Consider the following 23,178-nt stretch of genomic DNA (forward strand, 5'->3'; position numbering starts at 1 on the left):
AGAGTGGGGAACAGGATACTATTTTAATTAAACAGATTGCACTAAATTAACAAAGCAGGGACAAATTGAAAAGCAGCCCCTAAAGGGATACTGCCAAAAAAAAAAGCAGAATCTTAAAGGAAACTTACAAAATTAAAATGTGATTAAAGGGGTCAATAAAACACCCCAGCCCCCACTCTGCCCACTGGGCACAAAAAGACCTCAATCATGCCAGCAAGCTCCTTCTTCAGAGGCACCCAACTGTGAATGTAACTGCGGAAGAGGAGCCGACAGTCAGGAGGGAACAGGATATACCTCTTCGGCTGACTTTTGTAGCTCTCACTAAAGCATTCAACACTACCAGCAGGGCAGGACTGTACAAGATTTTGAGGAAAATTGGCTGCCATAAAGCTCATTCTCTCTGTATCACTGCATTCAGTCCACTCCTTTATTCCTCTCTCTCTTTGCATTGTGTGTGTGTGTGCGTACATACGTGTTCTGGGAACTCATTCAAACCTTGCCGGGCTGTGAGACTGAAACCCCAGTTGATAGGTGAGAGATGTGCGTGTGCGTCTCAAACTCTGTGCTACACCCTTCAGTGCTGCAACCCATCGGAAGCCACAAACCAGAATTGATTGTCAGCAGCTCCCCCTGCAACTGACTATTGAGTTCAACGACGGAAGCAGCAACTGACTGTCAGCATTCACTGTCATTACCTCTCTGAAACCGAGTTCAACTACAGGATGTTGGGCTGTCGCAGATGATTCTGATACAGACAGGGTGGCTCATCCTGTAACTGCAGAGCTGGCAATGACTAAAATCAGTAAAACCGTCAATGCTCACACTTCCATATCACTGTTAAAAATCTCATTAAAAAGTTACGCCTTGTTCAATCAGATCTAACTGGGTTTTAACTGCATTGTGTTTAACAAAATTTGATGAACAACAGAACATAAGAATATGATTTTTACTGGCATATCGGTAGCGTGCTGCTAAATGATAAATTCGATTCAAGCAATTGTTTTTAGTTTTTTTTCCCAACTATTTTAACTTCCACCTTCACACCCCTTCTGTCTGTCCCAATCTTTAACTTGCTCAATGTGAAAAATGTTAAAAGTGATCTTATTTTACAAGAACATAAGAAATAGGAGGAGGAGTAGACCATTCTGCCCCTCAAGCCTGTCCCCACCAGTCAATAAGATCATGGCTGACCTGACGTGGCACTAACTTTGTGTCTCATACGCACAGGCAGAGTAAAGCACCTTACTAATAATCACCCCGGTCGATCATTGAGAATGAGCCCCAGGTTCTTTCTTACTGTGTTAGTGAGTGCTGAGTCCTGGGAATTGGAATTTGGGTGGGGGGGTTGGGGGTTGGGGGTAAGTGGAGGACCTGGAGCTATTTGGGTAATAATCTTGCCTCCTTGTGATATAACTCCTGATCAACACCGCCACAACTCTAGCACCAAAAAGCACTCTCAGAAAAATTTTTTCCACAGGTTTTTGCCCAATTTGAGACCGGCAGGGATGAGCCTGTAATAACCAGGCAAGGCTAGAGTGGCCACGTCAAGAACAATGTCCACATATGAAGGGGATTCCAAATCTTTCTGTTGCTTCTTCAGGGAGTCTATCTCTTGCTTCATTTCCCTCGCACGGCCCTGGAATCCTTCTTCATTCAGCTTCTTCTGCTCCAGGAGCCTTTGATTCAGGACCTTCTCGTGTTCTTGTTGCAAGCTGCTCCGCTCCTGCTCCAGCTTCTCTTTCAGCTGGGCCATGGTATCCTCCATCGCCTGCTTCTCATCCTTCCGAAGCTGCTCAGCGGCTCGTTTCTCCTCCTCCCTCCATTTCCGCTCTTGCTCTGCTATTTCTGCCCTCTCCCGTTCGGCTGGTCAAAGAGAACATGAGGAATTACAGTTACTTTAACAATGCAGCAAGAGGCCATTCAGCCCTACCCATCCCCGATAAGGTTTAAGTTCCGCGCGAGCCTCCTCCCACCTTCGCCATTCAGCCCCTCGTGCCTGTACCACCATTCAATCAGATCATAGCTGATCTGGATCTGAACTCCCATCTACCCACCCTGGTTTTTTTTTATTCATTCATTCAGGGATGTGGGTGTCGCTGGCTGGGCCAGCATTTATTGCCCATCCCTAATTGCCCTTGAGAAAGTGGTGGTGAGCTGCCTTCTTGACCTGCTGTGCTGCACATCCCACAGTGTACACCCACAGTCCTGTTAGGGAGGGAGTTCCAGGATTTTCACCCAGTGACAGTGAAGAAATGGCCAATGGCCAATATATTTCCAAGTCAGGATGGTGAGTGACTTGAAGGGGAACTTCCAGGTGGTGGTGTTCCTATGTACCTGCTGCCCTTGTCCTTCTAGCTGTTACTGATCGAGGGTTTGGAAGGTGCTGCCTGAGGAGCCTTGGTGAGTTCCTGCAGTGCGTCTTGTAGATGGTACACACACTGCTGCCACTGTGCGTTGGTGGTGGAGGGAGTGAATGTTTGTGGATGGGGTGCCAATCAAGCGGGCTGGATGGTGTCAAGCTTCTTGAGTGTTGTGGGAGCTGCACACATCCAAGCAAGTGGGGAGTATTCCACCACACACCTGACTTGTGCCTTGTAGATGGTGGACAGGTTTTGGGGAGTCAGGAGGTGAGTTACTCTCCGCAGGATTCCTAGCCTCTGATCTGCTCTTGAAGCCACAGTATTCATATGGTTCCATAACCCTTAATCTCCTTAACCGATAAAAATCTGTCAATCGCAGTTTTGACATTTTCAGCTGATCCCTTCCAGCCTCAATAGCTTTTTCGGGGAGAGAGAATTCCAGATTTCCACTCCCCTGTGTGTGAAGAAGTGCTTCTTGACATTACCCCTGAATGGTCTGGCTCTAATGTTAAGGTTCTGCCCCCTTGTTCTGGATTAACGCCCTCCGCCCACACACCCTGACCCAACTAAAGGAAATAGTTTCTCTCTAGCAACCCGAGTGAATCCCATAATCTTCTTAATAGTCTAAATTAAACAGCCTTAATCTTCTATACTCAAGGGAATACACCCTTAGATGTACAATCTGTCTTCATAATCTTAACAGTTAGATTCCAACCCTTCTGGCTAATCCAGCTTCCACTTAAATGTATCTATAATATTCGCATCCATCATTCCTTGTGTAGTGAGTTCCACATCATTACCAGCCTCTGGGTAAAGACATTTCTCCTGAATTGCCTCTGAATACAGCGATCTACTTGTTTAAAGTGTGTTCTAATAGCACACTTTAGCATTGTCTTACTTACCCGAACAGCATAACCCTCTGTTCTTGCTTTAGTGCAGTTACTGCACAAGCATCAGGAACCACAGTGTAGTTGTGCATGCTCACCATGTTCTTGCTTAACACTTCCTGTTGCTTCCCTCTCCTGCCCGTTGTCATGGGAGCAGGAAGCAGGAAGATTGTGACTGGGAAGTTGTGTGGGTGGGTGAGGAGAGGGAGATGGTGAGCAGGAGAGCGGGTGTTTGGAGATTGAAACAGCGAGCGTGAGAGCTAGAACGGGGTTGTGGGTGGGGGGGGGGGGGTGGTGTGGAAACAGCAAGTGAGAAGGTTGGGTGTGAAGGAGGTGGTGAGCGGGAGGGTCAGAGGAGAGAGGCGGTGAGCGGGAGGGCTGGGGGAGAGAGGCGGTGAGCGGGAGGGCTGGGGGAGAGAGGCGGTGAGCGGGAGGGCTGGGGGAGAGAGGCGGTGAGCGGGAGGGCTGGGGGGGAAGAGAGGCGGTGAGCGGGAGGGCTGGGGGAGAGAGGCGGTGAGCTGGAGGGCTGGGGGAGAGAGGCGGTGAGCTGGAGGGCTGGGGGAGAGAGGCGGTGAGCGGGAGGGCTGGGGGAGAGAGGCGGTGAGCTGGAGGGCTGAGGGAGAGAGGCGGTGAGCGGGAGGGCTGGGGGAGAGAGGCGGTGAGCTGGAGGGCTGGGGGAGAGAGGCGGTGAGCTGGAGGGCTGGGGGAGAGAGGCAGTGAGCGGGAGGGCTGGGGGGAGAGAGGCGGTGAGCTGGAGGGCTGGGGGAGAGAGGCGGTGAGCGGGAGGGCTGGGGGAGAGAGGCGGTGAGCTGGAGGGCTGGGGGGGAGAGAGGCGGTGAGTGGGAGGGCTGGGGGGGAGAGAGGCGGTGAGTGGGAGGGCTGGGGGAGAGAGGCGGTGAGCTGGAGGGCTGGGGGGCAGAGAGGCGGTGAGTGGGAGGGCTGGGGGAGAGAGGCGGTGAGCGGGAGGGCTGGGGGAGAGAGGCGGTGAGCGGGAGGGCTGGGGGAGAGAGGCGGTGAGCTGGAGGGCTGGGGGAGAGAGATGGTGAGTGGGAGGGTCAGGTTAGGGAGACAGTGAGCGGGAGGGTTGGCGGAGGAGAGAGGTGATGAGTGGGAGGGTCGGGGAGAGAGATGGTGAGTGGGAGGGTCGGGGAGAGAGATGGTGAGTGGGAGGGTTGGGGAGAGAGATGGTGAGTGGGAGGGTCGGGGAGGGAGATGGTGAGTGGGAGGGTCGGGGAGGGAGATGGTGAGTGGGAGGGTCGGGGAGGGAGATGGTGAGTGGGAGGGTCGGGGAGAGAGATGGTGAGTGGGAGGGTCGGGGAGAGAGATGGTGAGTGGGAGGGTTGGGGAGGGAGGTGCTGAGCAGGAGGGAAATGGTGAGAGGGAGATGAGTGGGTAGACTAGTGATTATAATAGTAGTAAGTAAAAAGAGGATTGTTGGTCCAGTTAGTTCAATGCAACCAATCGGTTTTTGATGTAGAAATTCCAGGTCAGGAACATAACATGTTGGTTTCTTTTGGGAAAATGACTTTTGCTTAGCAGACCTAATGTGTTCTTAAAATCTGATGGGCTAAATGAGAGGCAGCTGTTTGAATCCTGCTGAAAAGAGAGATACACTGCCGAAGATTTGCATTTTGCACTTATCAGGACAAACACAAGAATGCCAAATTTCAAATGACGACAACAATTTATACTACACGAGGAAAGGGTGCTGATTGCTGGGGCAAGCAGACTCGGATTGGCCAAGGCAATGCCATGAAAAAAGCAATGGGGAACTATAGGCTCCCCAGGTAATTCACAAAGCTTGAACAGATTCCTTTTGTTTGCAGAGTATGGGCCCCTGAAATAGCTACGGTAATAACCAATATAAGACACAAAGTTGAGCTCATAACATGGATCATTTACACTTGCTAGAAGCAACACACATTCACACACAGGACCAGCTCTCTGCCAACAAAAGGAATATGTTTGAGTCTTGCATCTTTTGTGAAAGGAGGTTGGGAGCCTATAGTTCCACGTTGCTTTCAGCCAAATGAAAGTGCTGATTGGCTGCCAGTTTTCTTGGGTTTTGGGGGACTGTACCTGCAAGCTGCTTCTCCCTGGCCATCATGTTCTTATCAACAAGCCGAAGGTGCTCTGAGAATTGCTGCTTCTTTTCTAGAAAATCTTGAAGAACCTGTTCAGCCTGTGGAGGGAATGGGTTTAAGTGTTTTTGGAGAAGATTTTCACCCTTCAACAGTTAACAGTGGAGCAATGAAAATCAGGCACTGGAAAGGTAAGAATTGGAGCGGCACACATTCTCCGAGGGGTGTAGGGTCTGGCAGAGGCTACAGAGATAGGGAGGGTTGTAGGGGCTGGAGGAGGTTACAGAGATAGGGAGGGCTGTAGGGTCTGGCAGAGGCTACAGAGATAGGGAGGGTTGTAGGGGCTGGAGGAGGTTACAGAGATAGGGAGGGCTGTAGGGTCTGGCAGAGGCTACAGAGATAGGGAGGGTTGTAGGGGCTGGAGGAGGTTACAGAGATAGGGAGGGTTGTAGGGGCTGGAGGAGGTTACAGAGATAGGGAGGTTTGTAGGGGCTGGAGGAGGTTACAGAGATAGGGAGGGTTGTAGGGGCTGGAGGAGGTTACAGAGATAGGGAGGGTTGTAGGGGCTGGAGGAGGTTACAGAGATAGGGAGGGTTGTAGGGTCTGGCAGAGGCTACAGAGATAGGGAGGGTTGTAGGGGTTGGAGGTGGTTACAGAGATAGGGAGGGTTGTAGGGGTTGGAGGTGGTTACAGAGATAGGGAGGGTTGTAGGGGTTGGAGGTGGTTACAGAGATAGGGAGGGTTGTAGGGGCTGGAGGAGGTTACAGAGATAGGGAGTGTTGTAGGGGTTGGATGATGTTACACAGATAGGGGTGTAGGGGCTGGAGGAGGTTACAGAGATAGGGTTGTAGGGGTTGGAGGTGGTTACAGAGATAGGGAGGGTTGTAGGGGTTGGAGGTGGTTACAGAGATAGGGAGGGTTGTAGGGGTTGGAGGTGGTTACAGAGATAGGGAGGGTTGTAGGGGCTGGAGGAGGTTACAGAGATAGGGAGGGTTGTAGGGGCTGGAGGAGGTTACAGAGATAGGGAGTGTTGTAGGGGTTGGATGATGTTACACAGATAGGGGTATAGGGGCTGGAGGAGGTTACAGAGATAGGGTTGTAGGGGTTGGAGGTGGTTACAGAGATAGGGAGGGTTGTAGGGGTTGGAGGTGGTTACAGAGATAGGGAGGGTTGTAGGGGTTGGAGGTGGTTACAGAGATAGGGAGGGTTGTAGGGGCTGGAGGAGGTTACAGAGATAGGGAGTGTTGTAGGGGTTGGATGATGTTACACAGATAGGGGTGTAGGGGCTGGAGGAGGTTACAGAGATAGGGTTGTAGGGGCTGGAGGAGGTTACAGAGATAGGGAGGATTGTCAGGGCTGGAAGAGGTTACAGAGATAGGGAGGATTGTCAGGGCTGGAGGAGGTTACAGAGATATGGAGGGTTGGAGCGGCTGGAGGAAGTTACAGAGATAGGGAGGGTTGTAGGGGCTGGAGGAGGTTACAGAGATAGGGAGGGTTGTAGGGGCTGGAGGAGGTTACAGAGATAGGGAGGGTTGTAGGGGCTGGAGGAGGTTACAGAGATAGGGAATGTTGTAGGGGCTGGAGGATGTTACAGAGATAGGGAGGGTTGTAGGGGCTGGAAGAGATTACACAGATAGGGTTGTAGGGCTGGAGGAGGTTACAGAGATAGGTTTCCTGGGGCTGGAGGAGGTTACAGAGATGGAGAGAGTTGTAGGGGCTGGAGGAGGTTACAGAGATAGGAAGGGATGAGGGCTCAGGATGGATGGGCTCCTCTTAGTCAACTTCAAATGCTTCAGGACCTCAACTCAAATCAGCCAGAAATATTCCCAGCATTCCAAATTATACCTGGACTCCTTTCCCTGTTTTGGCTCGATATCCCTCAACCAGCACTGCCACATCCTTCACATACTCCGCGTATCCTCCTGACTTTGCATAAGACCCTGTCTGCATCTTTTCTTTAATTGCAGCTCCGAGCCTCAATATGATGGCGCTCGAGATGTTCACAGATTCTTTCCTGTTCTCCTCACACATGTTGGTGTAGATCGTAGCCACTGAACTCTGTGAAAGAACAAGGACACAAGGTAATTAACCGAGTCATCGTCTTATCTAACCAAGAATTAAGTTAGGTCAATGGAGTTGGGATATAGATCAACCAGGATCTCACTGAATGATGGAACTGACGGGAGGGGCTGCCTGGCCTCCTCCTGTTCCTATTTTCCTATGTTTTGCCCATCCTCCAGTAGCAAAGAATTAAATGGATAAAACATTCCCAGTTGGTAAACTCTCCCATTGGTCAGTTACAAGACAATGCTAGAATGAGAAGAAATTATTGAGCAGCAAATTCCACTGCACCACATAGTGGCCAGGGTCTGTCACTACACTGTGTCAGTTGACATAGGAAATTTGACTGGGAAATGTTGACACAGGAATTTACAATGGAAAGTATTGTCTCAAATACTTCGCCGAAAATTGCAACAGAAGATAAGGCTTGTGGAGAAAAACGTTTTTCCGGATATCTGGATATATTTTTATCTAAATTGATTGACTGATCTTTCCAATTTTTCAGCATATTCTAGGGAGGACCTTAAGACTTTGTAGGGTGTACACAGATTTACTGGAGTGATTCCAGAGAAGGTTAAGGGGAGATTTAATAAAGGCGCTCAAAATCATGAAGGGTTTTGATAAGAGTAAATGAGGGGAAACTGTTTCCATTAGCAGGAGAGCAAATGAGGAGACGTTTCTTTTAAAACAGTGAGATATTGTGATGTGGAATGCACTGCCTGAAAAGGCGATTCAATTGGCACTTTCAAAAGGGAATTGGATAAATACTTGAAGGGGGGAAATTAGCAGGGCTAAGGGGAAAAGAGTCAGGGGGTGTGGGGGTGGGGGGAGTAGAACTAATTGGATAGCTCTTTCAAAAAAGCCAGCAAAGGCACAATGGGCTGAATGGCCTATTTCAATGCTGATTCTATGAGAGGTATTGACAGAAGGGATGCTGGTGTCTGCAGCACCGATACAACTGAACTCACCATGAATTCCTGCTGATATTTCTGCCCTTCATCCTTGAAGCATTGTTTCATGAAGAGCTGAAGGGCCCGGGACTGGCACTGATTGTGGATCGCCGATAGTTCCTCCACTGTCCTTGTCGGGAGACTGACCTGTTCTTTCATCCACCCCTCATAGGCCTTGGTCGCCTCGTTGACCGCGGCCGTGTTCTCAATCTCCGCCAACATGTGGACCGTGCTTTCGAGGCACGGGACCTTCCCGCTGCGGATAGAGTCCACGTAGGTGAGGGCCAGGTTTCCCAGCACTGAGGGAGAGAGGCACAGGGGCAGCTCAATATTGACATTAAAAAGACACATGGAGTCTCTCCTGGACGTACATTGGTGTCTGTTCCACTAAAACAATAAGCACCGGCAATTTGAGATTGGAGCAATCGAACGGCCGGGAATCTCTCTTTAGCTGCAGGAGTTGGGAGGGTCAGCGGGAATTTGACAGACTCCCAAAGTGTGTCTCTCTTTCAAACCCTCTGACACCTTCGGCATTCACCTGACACACTGCTTAAGGGCGTCCACACATAAGTCCCATGTCATCAAAGCCTCCATGGTGGCGGGAGAGTAGGAGGAGGAGGAGAAGGACGCTTAGAGGAACAAGGAAGAGGGTGAGGAGCAGGAAGGTGAGGGAAAGGAGGAGGAGGGAAGAGGGGGGTCAAACGGAAGGGTCAGGATGAAAGACGGAGGACGTGTGCCAGGGTGAGCGGGAGGGGAGGGCGATGTGGGGGACGAGAGCAGGGGAGTGAGTGGTGGTGCGAGGACTGAGGAGTGCGTTTGACAGGCTGCCTGATTTTGGCATGAGTGAAGTTCCCAGTTCTTGTAATGGAGGAAACTTGCTAATGAAAGTTGTACACAGGGGCACAAGCTGGAAAATCCTCCCCCAACACCCCACCATGGTCTATCTGCCATCCCTACTGTTTATCACCAGCTTATTACCTACGACCCAGAAGGAAGAACACCTTCTTCCACTGAATTACAGACACAAGGGGCGAAGAACTCAATGAACTGTCAGGAATAGCTGTGATGATCAATATGTCATCAGCAGAGCCTCTGTAATTAACCCCAAGATGATGGTAGATGGTCAGTGTTATTTACCCAATATGGGAGACTGCTCCTTACATGGGTATACATGGTGGTAACTGCCCTGGTAACAGTGACCCACACTGTCCCTCACTCTCAAACTACTCCCATCACTGCCCTCTCTCTCTTTACCCTTTATATACTGAGGAGAGGGTCCATACACTGAACTTGTATTCCTGACCATATCGAAAGCTAAAGGGGGTAATTTGATTGAGATATATAGGATTTAGAAAGGGATTGATGGGGTAGATTGAGAGAAACCTTTTCCCCTGGTGAGAGGAATCTAGGCCAAGGGAACATGACCTAAATATCAGAGCCAGGCATTCAGGAGAGAAGCTTGGAGAACACATCTTCAAAGAAATTGTGGTAGAAATATGGAGCTCACCATTACATAAAATAGTAGGTCTAAGCTCAATTAATCATTTTAAATCTGATTTAGAATTTTGCGAGGCAGGATTATAAAAGAACATGGAGCAAAATTAGGTGGGTGATAAGACACAGATCAGCTGTGACCCTTAAAAAATGTCAGAATAGGCTGGAGGAGCTGAATGGCCTCCTCCTGTCCCTAAATATCCAAACCGTTGTCCTTCCAGGGGGGGCGCAGAAGAGATTAACCAGAATGGCTTCAGGGATGAGGGATCTCAGTTAACGTGGAGAGTTTGGGATTGTTCTCCTTAGAGCAGAGAAGGTTGAGGGGAGGTTTAATGGCAATTTTCAGAATCGTTCAAGGTTTTGGCAGAGTAAGTACATAGAAATGGTTTCCCATGGTATGAGGGTGGGAAAGAAGAACCAGATGGAGAAATGAGGAAACGCTTTTTGACGCAGTGAGCTGTGGTGACCTGGAAGGCGCTGCCTGAGAGGGCGGTGGAAGCAGATTCAACAGGAACTTTCAAAAGGGAATTGGATAAGTACTTGTAGAAGAAAATTTTGAAGGGTTATGGGAAAAGACTGGTGCAGTGAGATTAATTGGATCGCTCTATCAAAGAGCCAGCACAGGCATGATGGGCTAAATGGCCTCCATTGTGCTGTAAGATTCGTTGATATTTATGAAGTGGACAGTATAGGTGTTTGGATTATCCTAATATCAGTGAGGCAAACTGACCCTCACCTTCACACACAGGATTTCTCTCCTTTTTTATGATGAACTCTCCATATCAATCACAATGTCCTGAACTACAAACTCTGGCACTTACATCTCCCGGTGACTCTGTGACCTCCTTTCAGTCTCTTTATCTGCGCTGTGCTGTAAACATACTCCAGAAATTCCTGGGCCTGTTTCACAAAGGCTGGATCCAGTCTGGAGTCTGCAATCTGATCCATATTTTTCATCAGCTCCTTTTTGGCTGGTCGGTCAAACACAAAACACTTGCGAGTGGGGAAATAATTCCTGATACATTCCCTGGGCAGGTTGTGGTCCTGAATTTTCTTACTGGTGCCTGAGAGGAAAGGAAACACATTAAAAAAAAATCAGCTCTTAACACATGAAAACCAAATGCAAACTGATCAGGATTGTCAGTCGTAGCTCAGTGGGTAAAACTCTCACCTCTGGGTCAGAAAGTCATGGACTCCACACATTGTCCAGAGGCCAGAGCCCAGAATCCAGCCTGACACTCCCCATTGCCAGTATTAAAGGGAAAGACGCGCTGTCGGAGGGTCAGCGCCGAGGGAGCGCCGCGCTATCGGAGGGTCAGTGCCGAGGGAGCACCGCGCTGTCGGAGGGTCAGTGCCGAGGGAGCGCCGCGCTGTCGGAGGACTAGTACTGAGGGAGGGCTGCACTGTTAGAGGGTCGGTACTGAGGGAGCACTACATTGTCGGAGTGTCAGTCCTGAAGGGGTGCTGCACTGTCGGAGGGTCATTACTGAGGGAGATATGCACAGTTGCAGTGGCAGCCCTGACGGAGCCCTGCGAGGTCAGAGTGACAGTACTGAGGGAGCGCCACACTGACAGAGGTACCATTTTTTATATGAGACGTTAAATTGAGGCCCTGTCTGCAATCAGAGGCGTCTGCAAAAGGTCCCGCTGCCATTACTTTAGATGGAGAGTCGGGCAGTTCTCCCTGGTGTCCATAGCCAATACTTATATAATAAGATAGGCACCAATAAGTTCAGTAAAAAATTCTGGATTGCAGGCGTTGCCATAAGACCATAAGACATAGGAGCAGAAATTAGGCCAATCGGCCCATCGAGTCTGCTCCGCCATTCAATCATGGCTGATAACTTTCTCAACCACATTCTCCCGCCTTCTCCCCGTAACCTTTGATCCCCTTACCAATCAAGAACCTATCTATCTCTTAAATACACTCAATGACCTGGCCTCCACAGCCTTCTGTGGCAATGAATTCTATAGATATCACTTTAAGGGAATATGCAATAAAGCAGCTTGTGACCAACAGCTAGAAGTGTGTGTGTGAGTGTGAGTGTGTGTGTGCGTGAGTGTGTGTGCGTGTGTGTGCATGAGTGAGTGTGAGTGTGTACATGAGTGTGTGCATGAGTGAGTGTGTGTGCATGAGTGAGTGTGTGTGTGCATGAGTGTACGTGTGTGTGCATATGAGTGTGTGTGTGTGTGTGTGTGTGTGCGTGCATGTGTGTGTGTGTGTGTGTGTGCATGAGTGAGTGTGTGTGTGTGCATGAGTGAGTGTGTGTGTGTGCATGAGTGAGTGTGTGTGTGCATGAGTGTGTGTGTGCATGAGTGAGTGTGTGCATGAGTGAGTGTGTGCATGAGTGAGTGTGTGTGTGCATGAGTGAGTGTGTGTGTGCATGAGTGAGTGTGTGTGTGCATGAGTGAGTGTGTGTGTGTGTCCAAATTGCAGCTGCACGAGCAATCATTGCTGAATCCATAAAGTTGATCTGTCTGCTGGGTCATCCTGTATTGTGTCTGCAAATAAACCAAACCTATGTATAGTTTACCAGTCCTGGTGCGCGATTGTGGAGGGCACACACAGAAATACAACATGATGGCAGCGATGTTCAGTTGAAGGCGGAGCCACAAGCAAGATTTGGTGCAATATGGAAGCCATCTGTACAATGAAACCCCAGGAGGCAGAGTCCCTTTATGGATGGCGCTTTGCAGAATAGGCAGTAGCTGATTGTGCAATTAGCCCGATTGGTGGTTAATGGGAGCAACAAGTTGGTTTTGAATTGAGCAGTAAAATCTGAAGGGCCCTCATCACCACCGGTGCCATTCCTGTGCCAAAAGAGAAAGGAACGCAAAATGGGAGCGGGAAAGAAGCTGAACTGAAGCCAAAAAGAGGGAAGAGAATAAAAGAAACCCTAGTTGCTGCATTGTGAACCTCTCCATGGAGTAGAGAGGTTACAAATTCCCCTCTACATTGGGAGTGTCCGTAAAAGGTAGGGAACATCAGAAAGATGACCACCAAATTCCACAGCATGAATCGGAAGGCCACAGGTGTCCTCTCCGAGTTTAGGTTTTTCAGACAAAGGATGGAACTCTGCTTTTTGGATTTATTCCAGAGAAACCACACAGCCCTGGTGATTTATCCACCTTCAAGGGTGCCAGTCCCTCCAGTACTTCCTCTCTCACTATGCTTATTGTATCTAGTATTTCACACACCTCCTCTTTAACTAGAATGTCTGCATCGTCCCTCTCCTTGGTGAAGACAGAAACAAAATACTCATCCAGAACCCTGTCCACACCTTCACCATGTACATCTCTGATAGGCCCCTCGTTTTCCTTAGTTATCCTCTTGCTCTTAATGTACTGGTAAAACATCTTTGGGTTTTCTTGATTTTACCTGACAATATTTTTTCGCACCCATTGTTTGCTTTCCTAATTTCCTTTTTTACTTTACTCCTGTACTTTCTATACTCTGCTAGGCTTAAAAATTAGGGGCCGCCCTTTTGGGACAGAGATGAGGAGAATTTTTTTCACTCAGAGGATTGTGCGACTTTGGAACTCTCTGCCTCAGAAGGCGGTGGAGGCTGGGAACAAAAAAAGACATTCATTGAATATCTTTAAGGTGGGGGGTAGGTTGATTCCCTTGCCTAACAAGAATCTAAGGTTCTCAGGGGGTAGATGGGAATGTGGAATGAGCAATGCAAACAGATCAGCCATGATCTTATTAAATGGTGGAGCAGGCTCAATGGGCTGAATGGCCTATATCTGTTCCTATTTCATACGTTCGCATGACCCAGCTGCTGAGCCATACTGTACCATATCTTCAAATAAACCGACCCCCACCCCCCGTATAGTTTACCAGTCCTGGTGTGAGATTGATCAGTGTAAAGCGGACATAGAAACACAACAGTAGGATGGGATGAAGAGAGGGTTGGAGAAAAGGCTCATGTGAAGCATAAACAGTTTGGATTGAGTGAATCTACAGTTTGAAAACAGGATAATGGAATTCTGTGTAACTTTGGGAGGCGGTGGGAGACAGGGATACTGAACTATTGGAATGGTCTATAACTCAAGATAACACTGGTGGGTCCTCTGGTCACTCAGTTGCTGCTTGTTCCACACTCACCCTGCTTTAGTTTGAGAGCGTTGTCCAGGTATTCATCCGCTGTCACCTTTCTGCCTTCCAACTGCAACTCCAGGGAGAAGTCTCGAACGGACCAGACAAAAGCCGGGAAGAAGCGGGCAAACTCCATGGACTCGTCGTCCCCAGCCCCTGATTTCACTTTGATGAGCTCGGTCAGTTCCGTGACGTAGCTGAGCAGCAGCTAAGGAATGGGGTTCACAGGGGGGTAACAGATTCTAGCAGCTGTCAGACCAGAGCACAGGGTGATGTAGTTGTCTGATTGGAGCTGGACGGTGTGAGTGAACACGTATTGAGGAACTGACTCCTCTCAGATAAGCAATAGGACAGAAACGTGTTCGCTCCAGGAAACGGTTAATTTATTATTGAGAATCTAGTTGGGTTTATCATCAATTCCCAAAGGTTGGTATCATTGGCAAGGCTGGTGTTTATTGCCCACCCGTAGTTACCCTCAGAAAGTGGTGGAGAACCACGTTCACGGAACACAGCCATTGGCTCGCTGGGTCACTTCAGAAGGCAGTTCAGATTCACCCTCTTTGATGTGGGACTGGAGTCACAAATACATTCAGTTCGGGTAAGCAGGTCCTGTTTCCTTCCCTAATGGATCATAGTGAATCGACTGGGATGATTCCAGCTCCAGTTCGACTGGAGAAAAGCAGACATGTGATCTGACAGTGCAGGAACCCCAGTGAGCTGGAACCTGCCTGAACCTGAGGGACTGACCAGTTTTAAACTGAGCGCTGGCTGGTGCGAAGACTCAGAAATCCAGAAGGGGGTTTGATAATTTGGAAGATCAAGGTTGGCAGATGAAATTGAATGCAGAGAAGTATGAAGCGATTCATTCTGGTGCAAATAACAATGAGAGGTAATATAAAATAAAGGGTACAATTCTGAAGATGGTGCGGGAGCAGAGGGACCTGGGGGTCTATGTGCATAAATCAGTGAATATGGCAGGGAAGGTTGAGAGTGCGATTTATGAAACAAGGGATCAACCACACTCATGAAGCTCGACACCATCCAGGACAAAGCAGCCCTTCTTGACTGGCACCCCATCCACACACATTCACTCCCTCCACCACAGACGCACAGTAGCAGCAGTGTGCACCATCTACAAGATGCACTGCAGGGACTCATCAGCGCTCCATTTACAGCACCTTCCAAGCTCACAGCTGTTGCCATCTAGAAGGACAAGGGCAGCAGACACATGGGGACACCACCACCTGGAAGTTCCCCTCCAAGCCACACACCATCCTGACTTGGAAATATATCGGCCGTTCCTTCACTGTCGCTGGGTCAAAATCCTGGAACTCCCTCCCTAACAGCGCTGTGGGTGTACCTACACCACATGGACTGCAGTGGCTCAAGAAGGCAGCTCACCACCACCTTCTCAAGGGCAATTAGGGAAGGGCAATAAATGCTGGTCAGCGATGCCCACATCCCATGAATGAATAAGATAAATGTGCAAAGGATACTGCAGCTTCGCGACTGCATACTGATCGATGGTGCCCATGCTGTTGTACACCAACATACTGCTCAACAGCACGGCAAGAGCAAAGATCCAAGAATCATTCTTTTCATCACCCTGGAGAGAGATGGAACAATTAAAAGCAGTGCTGAATCATTTCACACAATTCCCTCACTTTATTGAACAGCTGCAACACTTGGAACAATACTTTGTTATAAGCCAAAATGTAAATCAGCTCATAACATGACACCTTTTCCTGTTTCTGTGAAACAACCTCAAGGGGCTGAATAGTTTCCTGTTCCTGTGTGCCATGCTCAAGGGGCTCAATGGTCTTCTCTTGCTTCTGTGTAACTTGCCTCTCTGAATGGCCTCTCCCTGTTGCTGTGTAACAGGTTTGAGGGCCTCAATGGTCTCCTCATGTTTCTGTGTACCAGGCTAATGGGGCTGAATGGGCCTCCTCCTGTTCCTGTATGACAGACTCAAGGGGCTGAATGGCCTCTTCCTGTTCCTGTGTAACAGGCTCGAGGGGCTGAATGGCCTCCTCCTGTTCCTGTGTAACAGGCTCAAGGGAGTGAATGGCCTCCTCCTGTTCCTGTGTAACAGGTTCAAGGGAGTGAATGGCCTCCTCCTGTTCCTGTGTAACAGGCTCAAGGGAGTGAATGGCCTCCTCCTGTTCCTGTGTAACAGGCTCAAGGGGCTGAATGGTCTTCCCTTGTTCCTGTGTAATAGGCTCAAGGGGCTGAATGGCCTCCTCCTGTTCCTGTGTAACAGGCTCAAGGGAGTGAATGGCCTCCTCCTGTTCCTGTGTAACAGGCTCAAGGGAGTGAATGGCCTCCTCCTGTTCCTGTGTAACAGGCTCAAGGGAGTGAATGGCCTCCTCCTGTTCCTGTGTAACAGGCTCAAGGGAGTGAATGGCCTCCTCCTGTTCCTGTGTAACAGGCTCAAGAGAGTGAATGGCCTCCTCCTGTTCCTGTGTAACAGGCTCGAGGGGCTGAATGGTCTTCCCTTGTTCCTGTGTAATAGGCTCAAGGGGCTGAATGGCCTCCTCCTGTTCCTGTGTAACAGGCTCAAGGGAGTGAATGGCCTCCTCCTGTTCCTGTGTAATAGGCTCGAGGAGTTGAATGGTCTCCTCCTGTTCTGATGCTCCAGTGCAAATTGCAGAGCAAAGCATGCTGACCAATCAGTTCATTAATCTCAAACCATTGACCCTCCCACACTTCACTCCCTGCCTTGGAATGTCGAGTGTATTCTTCCGTTTACAGAATGGTGTCAGTGATCTCTGAAACGCAATCATGGACTGAGAGATAGAATGACCCACCTTCTCCACATCCCCCAGTCCTTCAGTGTCCAGTAATATGAGGCAGTGGTTAGGATTTCGTGGGTGAGGCACACACATCATCCAGATCCCTTTGGTGTGGGACTGAATGGTGGATCCCAGTGAGAAACCTGGTTTGCATTGGGGAAGAGCAGAAGACAATTACTGATTCACAGAATCACAGCCTGACATATTCAGTTCATCATTCCACACGGCCCCAAAGGTCAAAACCATTCGGGTTGAGAGAGAGAGAGAGAAAGAGAGAGAGAGTGGTATAGAAAGAGAAAGAGGAGGAGAGGGGAGTGAGGGAGGAGAAGGAGCAAGAAGGAATGAGAAAGAGAAGGAATGAGAAAGAGGAAGGAGTGAGACCAGGTGAAAGATAGAGGTTGAAAGAGAGAGGGTGAAATACAGAAAGAGAGAGAGAGAGACACAGACAGAAAGAGACAGAGAGAGAACGAGAGGTTAATCAGAGCACAGATGGGGCCACAATAGAGGAAACAAGGTACAGATATGAAGATGGGAATCTATACAAGGTCAATTTATTCATGATGTGAAGAGGAAGAGACAAAGACTGGCCATGTCCATGTTTTGATTCTCACAGGGTAGTGACTAAGGCATTTCTGAACTTTGGAGTTTTGTACCTCTCTGTCTCCCCGCCAGTTTGTTCATGAGGTAGGATTTGCCGGTTCGGTACAAACCCACTATGGCCACCACCACCGCCGGCTGGCTGATCTCCAGCAAGATGTTCAGGGCCTCTTGGCTGACCTGGAGTTCACCAGACGCGCTGTTCTCAATCAAACACACGGGCTCCTCCATGTTGTACACAGCACGACCTGCGCTTGGGTTCATGAGGGGGACAATCCTTTCCACCTAATGCACAAAGAAAATTACAACGTGTTCACTCTCCAGCTCCTAATGGGAGGAAAGATGAATGGGAAAGATTGTTAGGATGTGACCAGGTAGTTAAGGGCAGGAGGTATTGGGTCAACACTACAACAAAACTGGAATTTGGGAATGAGCAAGGAAAGTTGAGGTGAAGAAAAGTCCTCCACATATGGAGCACACCTCATGCCCTCGAGATATCCCAATGTGCTCCACAGCCAATGAACTACTTTCGAAGTGTCGTCGCTTGTAATATATGGAAACATTGCAACCAATTTGTACATAGCAAGCTCCCAAATAGAGAAATAATATTAATGGTCAAGTCAGCAGTTTTTGGAGGATGGACATCCTGGTGGTAAACTTGCAGAATTATCTGTACTTTCAGTCGATATTAATAAATTAGTTCTTAATGGCTTCTGATCCTGTACAATTTGGATGAATCTTCTCTGCTGGTTCTCTCCAGCACAGGTCAGTAAATTGATACCTTGGCACGTTTGGGTTCTTTCAAAGAACCCAAACGTTCTTTCACTCCTTTTCCAGCAGTTACTTGGTCCAGTTGCACAATCGGCTTCCTACATAGGACGATGTCACAGAGATTCTCCAGGATAATCATTCGGCCATTGCACATACAGCTCACACAGGTTTCAATCAATCTGGCCAACACTGAAACAGATTCGAAAATAAGTCACAATCTCTCCAGGGACAAGTGCAACACTCAAGAAGCGTGACATCATCTGGGGCAAAGCAGTGTGGTCAGCACCCCCCCACCCCCCCCCCACCCCCCACCCGCACCATAAACATTCCCTCCCCCCTCCACCGTCGCACAGGGGCAGCAGTGTGCACCATCTCCAAGATGTCACTGCAGCAACTCGCCAAGGCTTCCAGACGCATGACCTCTAACAGCTAGAAGAGCAAGGGCAGCAGATGCATGGGAACACCACTACTTCCAAGTTCCCCTCCCAGTCACGCACCATCCTGACTTGGAACTATATCGCTCTTACTTCATCATCACTGGATCAAAATCCTGGGATTTCCCTCCCTAACAGTGCTGTGGGTGTAGCTACGCCATATGGACTGGAGAGGTTCAAGAAGGTGGCTCACCACCACCTTCTCAAGGGCAGTTAGGAATGAGCAACAAATGCTGGTCTAGCCAGCGACAGGCATATCCCGAGAATGAACTATTAAAAATTACTATGCTTAATATTCTACTAAACGGCCTAACATCTCCCAGGAGTAGTGAAGTTTAAATCTATCCTTTTACATTTTATTTAATAGAAATGGGTCATCTCGAGTTAACTGATCTGCTTGCATCAACATGCCCTGTTTCCCTGAGTTATATTTGTCTGCAGCGTCTGTTTGCAGTCTTTGAATTAATTAAATTTTGTTGCCTTTGGAAGAACTTCCTTTCGTTCCCCCAGACCTCCTTTCCATCACTCCACATGCCAACAGTTATACAGCACATTTATGTCCCCGATGCCTCACAAGTCCATTGTCTGAAAAAAAACCAACACTTCACCATGTAACCTGATGTTAGAACAAGTGACCAACAGCTGGATCAAAGGCCCAAATTGTAAGGAGAATCTGAAAAGGTGGCGGGGGGGCAGTGGAAAAAGAGAAGATGGAGGGGGTTAGGGAGGGAATTCCAGAGCTTGGGACCCAGGCAGCTGAAGGCACGGCCGCCGATGGTGGAGCGATGGAAATCGGTGGATGCTCAAGAGGCCAGAATCGGGGCAGTGCAGCGATCTCGGAGGATTGGAGAACCGGGAGAAAGCAGTGGAGATAGGGAGAGGTGAGGAGGCCCAGAAGGGGCTGAACACCAGAATGATAATGTTGACATGGGGCTGTTGTTAGGTCGGAAGCCGGTGGAGGTCAGTGGGCGAATGGAATTTGGTTCGAGTTAGGATACGGGGCAGCAGAATTTCGGATCAGCTCAGGTTTATGATGGTGGGAGTTGGGAGATTGGCCTGGGGAACTTTGGAATAGACGAGCCCGAGAGGTAACAAAACCGCTGAAGACACCTGACCCAGGGGTCGAGCAAGGGGGAACGTACTCTGCCCATTAACCTTGTGGCCTCCCACGATGCTTTTCACTTTGCTGTTGTGAACATAGCCCCTCAGTCTTTCTGCCTGCATCTGGAATTCCCGGTCCAACTCCCCCTCCAGAACCTCGTCTATTCTCTTTCCATCAGCATCCGGACACGGGTGGCAGAATTCGAAACATTTCTGTCGGTGAAATAGCTTCCTGAGGCAGCAACTGACCGAACAGTCGTCGGTATCTGCGAAACACAAGTGGGGATGTGTCTGTAATTCAGAGGCCAAATCAAAACAAGGTAACTCCAAGGTCCAAATGGAACACACCTGCTCCTACTTATAATGTTCCTTTTGGGGACTTGACAGGACAGATGTGGGGGAAATGTTTCTCCCTGGCTGGGGGAACATGGGGTCACAGCCTCAGAATAGGAAGTCGGCCATTTAGGACTGAGATGAGGAGAAATTTCTTCATGCCAAGAGTTGTGAAGCTTGGAATGCTCTAGGCCAGAGAGCTGCGGAGGCTCAGTCAATGAGTATATTCAAGCAGAGTTCAACAGATTTTTGGGTACTAATGGAATGAAAGGGATATAGGATTGGTGCAGGAGAGGTGAATCAGAAGCAGAAGGTCAGCCACGATCTTATTCAATGACGGAGCAAACTTGAAGGGCCGAATGGTCCACTCCAGCTCCTGTGTAACAGAATCAAGGGGTTGAATGGACTCCTCAAGTTACTGCGTTACAGGTTTGAGGGGCTGAACGACTCATGTTCCTGTAGAATAGACTCGAGGGGCCGAATGGCCACCTCCTAAATTCAGCAGGAGTCGTCCATTTGGTCCATTGCGTCTGTGCCAGTACTAGCTACCCAGCAGGAAGCATCTAGCCCAGTCCCATTCCTCTGTGTAGTATCGACATCCATTTTATATTCTCCCTTTTCAAATCCTTTCCCAATTCCCTTTTGAAAACGTTACAGTTTTTGCTCCAAAACCCTCTTGTGATAAAACACCTCAAATTCCAATCATCCACTGTGTTAAACTTCAATCTTCACTGTTTGATCTCCTGGTGATGATGAGTTATCCATTCACCAATAAGAGAATACAATCTATCAGGATTTGCCCTCTGTACACCAGGAATCCCCCCCCATCCATGAGGTTGTCAGTGGTTTAATGCCACCAGCCTTCAGGCAAGATGCCAGGAATCAGAGACAGTGGATAATGGAAAAACACGGATTGTGGATGAAGACATGGTTCAATCTGATTCTTTCTGTCGCTGGACACATTTCGACCTGGTGTCAAAGCATGGGATCCCATTTCGGATGGAAAAGTCCCACTCCAGCTACATGAACCCCAAACTCCAGGCTGACAGAATCAGTGCAAGTGCTGAGGGAGTGCTGCACTGTCGGAGGGACAGTACCGAGGGAGTGCTGCACTGCCGGAGGGACAGTACCGAGGGAGTGCTGCACTGCCGGAGGGACAGTACCGAGGGAGTGCTGCACTGCCGGAGGGACAGTTCCGAGGGAGTGCTGCACTGCCGGAGGGACAGTACCGAGGGAGAGCTGCACTGCCGGAGGGACAGTACCGAGGGAGTGCTGCACTGCCGGAGGGACAGTACCGAGGGAGTGCTGCACTGCCGGAGGGACAGTACCGAGGGAGTGCTGCACTGCCGGAGGGACAGTACCGAGGGAGTGCTGCACTGCCGGAGGGACAGTACCGAGGGAGTGCTGCACTGCCGGAGGGACAGTACCGAGGGAGTGCTGCACTGCCGGAGGGACAGTTCCGAGGGAGTGCTGCACTGCCGGAGGGACAGTACCGAGGGAGTGCTGCACTGCCGGAGGGACAGTACCGAGGGAGTGCTGCACTGCCGGAGGGACAGTACCGAGGGAGTGCTGCACTGCCGGAGGGACAGTTCCGAGGGAGTGCTGCACTGCCGGAGGGACAGTACCGAGGGAGTGCTGCACTGCCGGAGGGACAGTTCCGAGGGAGTGCTGCACTGCCGGAGGGACAGTACCGAGGGAGTGCTGCACTGCCGGAGGGACAGTACCGAGGGAGTGCTGCACTGCCGGAGGGACAGTACCGAGGGAGTGCTGCACTGCCGGAGGGACAGTACCGAGGGAGTGCTGCACTGCCGGAGGGACAGTACCGAGGGAGTGCTGCACTGCCGGAGGGACAGTACCGAGGGAGTGCTGCACTGCCGGAGGGACAGTACCGAGGGAGTGCTGCACTGCCGGAGGGACAGTACCGAGGGAGTGCTGCACTGCCGGAGGGACAGTACCGAGGGAGTACTGCACTGTCAGAGGGTCAGTATTGAGAGAGTGCTGCACTGTCAGAAGAGCCGTCTTTCGAGATGTTAAAGCTGAGTGCCCATCTGCCCACTCAGGTGGACGTAGATGATCTTATGGGCTCTATTTTGATGGAGAGCAGTGGGTGTTTAATCCATTGTGCTTGGTCAATAATCATCATTAAAATGGATGTTCCAGTCATTATCATGTTGCTCCCTGTGGGACCTTGCTGTGCGTAAATTGGCTGCCGCTTTTCACACATTATGACAGTGGCTACACTTTGAAAGTATTCCATTGGTTCTGAAGTGCTTTGGCGGGGTTGGGGGTGGGGAATTCTGAGGACTATAGAAGGTCCTATGTAAATGTAAAACATAAACAGAAACAGAAATACCTGGAAAAACTCAGCAGGTCTGGCAGCATCGGCGGAGGAGAGCACAGTTGACTTTTCGAGTCCTCATGACCCTTCAACAGAACTAAGTAAAAATAGGAAAGGGGTGAAATATAAGCTGGTTGGGGGCGGGGGTGGTGTGGAGGGTGGTGTTGGGACAAGAAGCCAGTGATGGGTGGAGATAACCAAAAGATGTCATAGACAAAAGCACAAAGAGGTATTGAAGGTGGTGATATTTTCTTAAGGAATGTGCTAATTAAGGGTAGAAAGCAGGACAAACAAGGTACAGATAGCCCTAGTAGGGGTGGGGTGGGATGAGGGAATCAAAAAAAGGCTAAAAGGTAGAGATAAAACAATGGGTGGAAATACATTTAAAAATAATGGAAATAGGTGGGAAAAGAAAAATCTATATAAATTATTGGAAAAAACAAAAAGGAGGGGGAAGAAATGGAAAGGGGGTGGGGATGTCACTCGGTCTGTGTTTGGTACACCTTCGGTCTCTCCGCAAGCATTACCCAGACCTCCCTGTCACTTGCCATTTTAACACTCCACCCTGCTCTCATGCCCACATGTCTGTCCTTGGACTGCTGCATTGTTCCAGTGAAGCTCAACGCAAACTGGAGGAACAGCACCTCATCTTCCGACTAGGCACTTTACAGCCTTCCGGACTGAATATTAAATTCAACAATTTTAGATCATGAACTCCCTCCTCCATCCCCACCCCTTTTCCGTTTCTTCCCCCTCTCTGTTGTTTTTTCCAATAATTTATATAGAATTTTCTTTTCCCACCTATTTCCATTATTTTTAAATGTATTTCCACCCATTGTTTTATCTCTACCTTTTAGCCTTTTTTGATTCCTTCACCTCA

At 49.4% G+C, this 23,178-nt stretch overlaps 1 protein-coding gene across 10 annotated transcripts in view; it reads right to left on the reverse strand.

Moving 5' to 3' along the window:
- Positions 1 to 932: 932 nt before the first annotated feature.
- The window catches only part of LOC121271079 (guanylate-binding protein 1-like), a 72,019-nt gene continuing 49,773 nt past the window's right edge, over positions 933 to 23,178 (reverse strand). For 5 of the 10 annotated variants that reach the window (XM_041176806.1, XM_041176809.1, XM_041176808.1 and 2 more), the window contains 11 exons: positions 19,669 to 19,893; positions 18,103 to 18,281; positions 17,378 to 17,606; positions 16,740 to 16,867; positions 15,429 to 15,538; positions 13,942 to 14,129; positions 10,655 to 10,897; positions 8,358 to 8,638; positions 7,174 to 7,386; positions 5,327 to 5,429; positions 933 to 1,863 (listed from right to left, as the gene is read on the reverse strand). In XM_041176806.1, the coding sequence (XP_041032740.1) occupies positions 1,457 to 1,863; positions 5,327 to 5,429; positions 7,174 to 7,386; positions 8,358 to 8,638; positions 10,655 to 10,897; positions 13,942 to 14,129; positions 15,429 to 15,538; positions 16,740 to 16,867; positions 17,378 to 17,606; positions 18,103 to 18,281; positions 19,669 to 19,893 (2,306 nt within the window). In that variant the 3' untranslated portion in view covers positions 933 to 1,456. Of the gene's footprint in view, positions 1,864 to 5,326; positions 5,430 to 7,173; positions 7,387 to 8,357; positions 8,639 to 10,654; positions 10,898 to 13,941; positions 14,130 to 15,428; positions 15,539 to 16,739; positions 16,868 to 17,377; positions 17,607 to 18,102; positions 18,282 to 19,668; positions 19,894 to 23,178 lie in introns of those variants that run through there. The other 5 variants (XM_041176812.1, XM_041176814.1, XM_041176811.1 and 2 more) reach the window with 4 other exon arrangements.

The sequence above is a fragment of the Carcharodon carcharias genome, chromosome 29, assembly GCF_017639515.1.
Source record: "Carcharodon carcharias isolate sCarCar2 chromosome 29, sCarCar2.pri, whole genome shotgun sequence".
Lineage (NCBI taxonomy): Eukaryota > Metazoa > Chordata > Chondrichthyes > Lamniformes > Lamnidae > Carcharodon > Carcharodon carcharias.